This window comes from Montipora foliosa, chromosome 14 (genome assembly GCF_036669935.1).
Source record: "Montipora foliosa isolate CH-2021 chromosome 14, ASM3666993v2, whole genome shotgun sequence".
Taxonomy (NCBI): Eukaryota; Metazoa; Cnidaria; class Anthozoa; order Scleractinia; family Acroporidae; genus Montipora; species Montipora foliosa.
The window spans coordinates 23,808,709-23,815,496 of record NC_090882.1 but is presented as its reverse complement, the minus strand read 5'-3'; the positions used below and the strand labels follow the sequence as shown (position 1 = coordinate 23,815,496).

The window sequence follows — 6,788 nt, the reverse complement described above, 5'->3', positions numbered from 1 at the left end:
AACATTATTATTATTATTATTATTATTATTATTATTATTATTATTATGTTACTGACGACATAAGAAGCGACAAGCACAATTATAAGGCAAATTATGTGCATGTTTAAATTTATTGCTTCCACATGAAATTAGGCAAACTTTTAAGACAAGTGTTCTTAACGATGGGTTGAGACAAAAACACTCTCCTTGCAGCTGGAGAGAAAGTCATCAACGAATATTAATTTAAACATAGCTTCTATTTTGTCTCTTAAGGTGAAACAGCACAATATATTAGTCAGTTTCTGATTTCACAATTCACTTTAGCAATTTTTTCGAAGCGACTTGAATTCTCAGGTCTTTTTTAAGGCAAAATAGTTTTCACCTCTGCGCAAGCTACAATAGTTGTCTTGGTAATGCATTGATCACATGGCATTTGAATTTTTAAAGGCTAAATGTTAATTTCAGACCCGTCTTTTAAAATAAACACTAGAATGTACTTTCATTCCCTCATTACATATTTTTTGAAAGGGGACAACAGTTAATTCTTTTGTAAAATGCCGACAAACAGTAACATGACCTCGTGCAGGCGTTATTGTCCCACGCTGGACAGGTGACCATGTTTGTGGATTAACCCTAATTTAAACTTCTATCTCTCGGGTTATATCTTCTACAGCAACTTTTCATTCAGCACAATTGTGCAAGTATAAGAGAAAGCTAGTAAACACGAATATGTTTTCTTGGCAGAAAATATATATCGGCTTTTATTCACAGAGGTCGAGGTCCGTAACTTTACTTAGGCTACTAATTTTTTCCACTTAAATGGTTCGGGCGAGGGGAAAGCACAATGACGTTACTGAATTTACTCGAAAAATAAAAAGGTGTCGTAGCTTACACTTTGGAGTGTAAAACAGGGTAGATAAGATCTTTATTATATCTATTCGAAATTAATCGGCGCGGGAAAGGACTGTGTTGTACAGTTAATTTGCTGATGATAGAGCTCTTATTAGGTATAATAATATAAGCTCTCGGCTGCCTTTGGGCGTTGATAATTAACTCCAGACTCATTCAGTCGTTTGTTAGCCTACGCATCGTAAAATTGATTTAATGTTAAGTCTTGGTTTTACAAGTTGGCAAGCAAGGTATTGACAAATTGCCCATAACGAAAATTGAAAGAGGCGTGTAATCTAGCGTTTTAAAAGCATTGTACCTTATTTGTCCTGCTTTAAAAGTCTTTTCTCCAATTGAAATTACGTTTTTGCAGCAACCGGTTTCCTGTTGCCATATTGGCTGGTTTTTGTTAAAAACTGCAAGAAACGGTTAGTACATTACTTCATTTACCTTCTTGTTTTTGTACAAACGGTAAATAAAATTCAAACTAACTTGAAAGGACAATAAGACTAAGAAAAAACAGGATGACTATTCGTGCAAAGATGTAACAGTTTGTATAGTTTCCCCAATCGTTATCATCTCCTTCGCTTTTCTCCTCTTTATTTTCTTACCCTAAGGCATTTTTTATTATCATTTCAAATTTCAAACTTAAGAAATGTTAAAATTTCTCGTTCGCTTTTCGTACCTTAATTTGCGCTTTATTGTTGTATTCTAAAGCCTCGTGTTCTTTCAACATCCCAAGTGGTTTATCATGGCTATAAACCATAGAAACTTGTGGTCTATTGCTTAAATAACTATCAATACAATGATTCTTTGTAGATTTAATGTTCGTTACAAGTAGATAAAATTCAAACTAACCAACAATATTATAGATAACACAACTGACATAAAGGTAAAAGTTTAAAAGAGTAATTTTCTCTCCATTCAAACTGTACCACATTTTTAGTCCAAAGGATTTCATTCCGGATTCTCTCAAATCATGTGTTGTATACAAATTTAATTGTGCGGGCTGTGGTGCTCGCTACGTTGGCGTAACCAACAGCCATTTCCACACGCGCGTAAATGAGCACCTTATCCGGGATAAAAATTCTCATATTTTCAAGCATCTTAGTTTTTCTAAAAATTTCCAGGATAATTGTGGTGTTTCTTGCTTCAAAATTATTGATAATGCTACTGCTTTCTATCAACTCAAAATCAAGGAGAGCTTCCATATTGGGTGGTTGAAACCCAAACTCAACAAACAAGTCGATCATGTTAGTTAAATATTACACTTTTAAACTTTTACCGTCATGTCAGTTGTGTTTTATATAATATTATTGAATAGTTTGAATTTTACCTACTTGTAACGAACATTTAATCTACAGAGAATCATTGATAATTCATATATATATATACGGAAGAAAAAAACACATAAACTACAACTGTAGATGAACTTGTAGTTTATGTGTTTTTTTCTTCCGTATATATTTCGCTCTACTACTATGTATTGAGCACTGTTTTACGAAAATCGAGTTTCACACCTTATATATATATATATGTATACATAAATTGAAAGATTAAAGAGGACACATCGATTCTCTGTTACTCTGAGTTTCGCGCCTAAGCGCTTGTCAGAGAGAACTTCTATCTGACGAGCGCTTTGCATGACTATACTTTCGAGTATTGTTTGAAAGAAGAGGGGGACATTGGGATTTTTGGTTTTGTGGTTTTGGCTATTTTTTAGATCTGTTTTTCGGTTTTTGTGCGAATAGACTTCGGTTTTTCGGTTTTGGTGTTCATGGCGGTTTGCGGGTTTTTCGTTTTTTAGCATCTGGTTTTCGGTTTTCGTAAAAAATAAGAGCGGTTTTTCGGTTTTGTTATCCGATGTGCTTTTTGGGTTTTTCAATTTCTCCTATTTGGTTTCCGGTTTTTCTTAGATTTGAGCGGCAATTGATCTCGAATAGAGTGTTATTTATTTATTTAATCTTTATTTAACCACGGTGCAATTCATCAGCAATATAAAAAAAATATGTACAATTAAAAATTTATAGATAAAACTATGTAAACTACATTAACTATCTTACTCAATATCATACTATATAAGCTGCTTTCCATGAATGCCGTGTTTAGAATAATGGCTTAGATAACCTCTTCAATCAGTCGTTTGAATTGATTGAGGGACTCTGCTTTCTACAGAGAATCATTGATAATTCATATATATATATATATATATATATATATATATATAATTTTGATGTTACACTCGCTATGGCTGAAGATGATGTTTGAAACGTGTTAACTCAAAAGTGTGGTTGTATTTTAAAAACTACTTTTGTATATCTATGTATAAACACCAAAACTAACTCTAGCCTGGCCCTATTTTTTTCCTAGGCTTAGTTTAGACTCCAAAAAAGTTTCTGTAATCATCTGAGTGCGTATTCACCCTAGGTAAAATAAGGATCACCGATTTAAACTAGCTTAAAACGGATTCAACCGAAAAACGGAGTTTACCGGCAACATATAGGCGGGATTTTATGATCTTGAACTTGGACTTGAACAGTTAAAGGACTCGACTAACAAAGAATGTACTCTATATGTATCAAATTATTGGCAAATATCGTTTATAGAACAGAGCCAAGTTTCGAAACCTATGCATATATAGTCGAAAAAATTTCGATTTCGGCTCTTTGACAAACGTGTGGTATAAATTATTTTCGATCTCTCAGTAAAAGGGACGTATAACAGCATCGAAGCATTTTGGGTAGATAATAAGGAACCTTTAAGAAAGAACGTAAACAAAAGTCAATGATTTTGTGTGTGCTTTTAAAAGACATTTAGCAGACAAACTCGGTAAAACAACCCAGAAATGTGTGCATAGTGTTGAAACTGTTGAAACTGAAGCTGTTTCCCCATCATTGTCTTCTCAAAGATAAGCGTCCAAGCGTCGTTGTCAATGCGCCACTTAGAGGCCGCTTTTATTAGTTCTCTCTGCGTTACCTCATTTTCAGCTTCTTTATCAATCGATCATAATGAAATACATTTTTTCGCGGAATGTTACTAATACCAAGTGCAAAGGAAGATTGTGTGTATACGAATAATCTCGATGTTTTCGTGCAATTTGGGACAAAAAAAGCTTGTGAGTTTTTTTAAAAACCAACTAAAATGCAAGAGCTCAGAGGTCTTCAGTTTACCAGTGTTTACTTTTTCAAATTGTCCGAAAAAAAAAAACGTTCTGGCTACTTATTGACAAAAAACAAGGAGAAAATAAAAAGAAAACTGATGATAATTGAACAGAGGACTGACATCTGATTGGCTATCTGTGATCATTGGCCAAGTAGAATGCTTGGATTGTTACCTTTTTTTTGACTGAATTACCTCTTTCGTCTCTTTTGTATTTTGTTACCTAAAAACTGCATTTCTCTTAGCCAATCACAAACTATCCTAATGTTCTAATCGTTGTTTTCTTTCTTCATGTAGATGGCCAATGATTCTCATCACCAAAACAGAACAATGACTCCAAATTTCGTGCCCATTTCTTCATCCGAGTGCATTGCCTGGCTGACAGTACTTAACATCGAAGCTGTTTCTATCGTGACCATGAATGCCCTTGCAATCATTATTTTCCTAAAAGAGCGAAGCCTTCGCAAGGGTAGCATGTACCTGGTGATCAGCCTGGCGGTTGCAGACATGTTTGTTCCATTCAGCTTGATCGTTGAGCTTTTGGTATTGGGTAACGATTGTTCCTTTTGGAGAATTGAGATCTCAAAAGATTTTTCACGTTTGGCGTACTTCTTTGCATCAGCCTCTGTAACAAGCCTTGTTGCTATTTCGTTGGAGCGGATGCACGCAACTTTTCGTCCATTCAAGCATCGTCTCATCAAAAAAAGGACGTTTGGAGCAGCTGTTACGGGTGTTTGGTTTACAACTGCGCTGAATACAGTCATCAATTTTTTCTATCACCTGAAATTCGCCGAAGCCTTGTCCCTAATTGGTTATTTTTTAATTATCCCTCTTTCTTACTCGTCCATCGTTATTAAACTTTACTGTGGAACTCATCCTCAACAACAATGTGCCATCAATAGAGAAAGAAAACTGACCAAGACACTGTTCATTGTAACAATTGTATCGGCAATACTACTGCTGCCCCGTGGAATTCTCTCTATTTGTTTTTACCTTTCTTCAGGCGAATGGTTAGAAACCGGCATTTCTCATCAAACAAGGTTCCATTTAACGTATTCTCTATATTGCTTATTTTACGCAAACTCTCTCATAAATCCATTGTTATATGCATTTAAAATGCCACAGTTCAAAAGAGCTCTGTTTTCATTAATTCGTTGTAGATCTCGCTCGGAGTCAGTTCGTGTTTTTCCTCTTAATGACATGAAAGTTGTTAGATTTCGCTCAGGTAACTGATGAATATGTGTTTACCAAGCATTTTAAAACTGAGGGTTTTAAATTTTTGTCCGACTTCTCTTTCTCTTTTTTTTTTTAATTGCAAACACTTTATTCAAGTTAGTGTAAAGGAATATCTGTGGAAATGCATGCATGCTAAGATTGTTCCATTCAAATATATTAAAGCTTGTAAGGAATTGTTTGCTCTGATGTCATTTGGTTCGATAGTCACGTCTGCGATAAAACACTTAACTTTTCCTACACTGAATTTCGAGATAAATAAAGTTGATGTATATATGTATGTATGTGCATGTGGGCCGTTGTCTGCACCAGGGGCTGTTCTTGATAAAGTTCGTGGAACGATCTTGTATTTCGGAGTTGTGGCAATTGTCGTGTTGTTCGACCGTCTAATAAAAAGTAGGAAAAATATAAATATTAGGCCTAGTACTTCATCATACAGTGAACTTAAACGTTTGCTAATTTGAGGAAACTCGTAGCCAAAAAACTGGAATTTGAGACGAATTTACAGTGCAACGCGCCAACCGTTACCACCCAACAAACCTTCACATTTGACAATTACGTGTTAAAACGTCAACTCAATAAGCCACGCAACGGTGTTCAACTTACAAGTGCACGAACTTTGCAAAGAGGTGTGACTGTCAATCAAATTCATACATCTTGATTGGTGGACAATTTGTAAAAAAAAAGCATTGTTAGGTGGCCGCGGTAAGGCGCGTCGTACTGTAATTAAACTCTTTCCAAGAATTAAACGCAAATTTGTCCAACTGAAAAATAAAAGAAAAATGGTAAAACTTCCAGCCTCTCAGGCAGTATTCCAAATATCTAAAAATATACTCTTTGTTATTTTGTATCTAAATTCAGTTCTTTTATCGAAACAACCGCCTTCTTTTGGCTCGAAGTCATCTTGGATAAATTTAGGAAATGTAATTTCTGACGATTGAATGACTGAATGAATTATTCAGAAATTTATATTCTGACGCTCGCGGGGTGTCACGGGACTAGTTAAGGGTATTTAACAGTTTTGGCAGGAGACTTAGGACATTCTAGGTCATTCAGCCTCCCTGTCTATTTACTTTTTTATGATGTGCTGCTGCATTAGACGGGAGCTACATTTCCACATGTTTTTTGGCCAAGTCTAAAGGGTGTTTGTTAGTGGTTTTTCGTATCTAGCGTAGCACAACTTCTATGACATTATATTTAACTTTAGTAGTATAGTAGGGTTGTTTTGCATTTGTAGTAGGATTGTCTTGCATTTATGAGTAGGATAGTCTTGTATTTGTAGAAGGACTGTCTTGCATTTGTACGGCTGACTGACACATGCTAAATAAACTTTCACTAGAATCGTTGTATTGTAGTCAGAATAAAACCTTTGCTCGATCAAGCACCTGATGAGGAAACCGAAACATTATTATTATTATTATTATTATTATTATTATTATTATTATTATTATTATTATTATTATTATTATTATTATGTTACTGACGACATAAGAAGCGACAAGCACAATTATAAGGCAAATTATGTGCAT

General features: G+C 34.8%; 1 protein-coding gene across 1 annotated transcript; it reads left to right on the top strand.

Annotated features, from left to right (window-relative positions):
* Window positions 1–1,200: 1,200 nt before the first annotated feature.
* On the top strand, window positions 1,201–5,326 carry LOC137985285 (melanocortin receptor 5-like). Its single transcript, XM_068832856.1, has 2 exons — window positions 1,201–1,295; window positions 4,324–5,326. The coding sequence occupies exon 2, from the start codon at window positions 4,324–4,326 to the stop codon at window positions 5,257–5,259; it is 936 nt and encodes a 311-aa protein (XP_068688957.1). The 5' UTR covers window positions 1,201–1,295; the 3' UTR covers window positions 5,260–5,326.
* The last annotated feature ends 1,462 nt before the right edge of the window (window positions 5,327–6,788 follow it).

What these genes read in the sequence shown, in the direction of transcription:
- LOC137985285 (XM_068832856.1), top strand. Translation starts at nt 4,324, where the DNA reads ATGGCCAATGATTCTCATCACCAAAACAGAACAATGACTCCAAATTTC.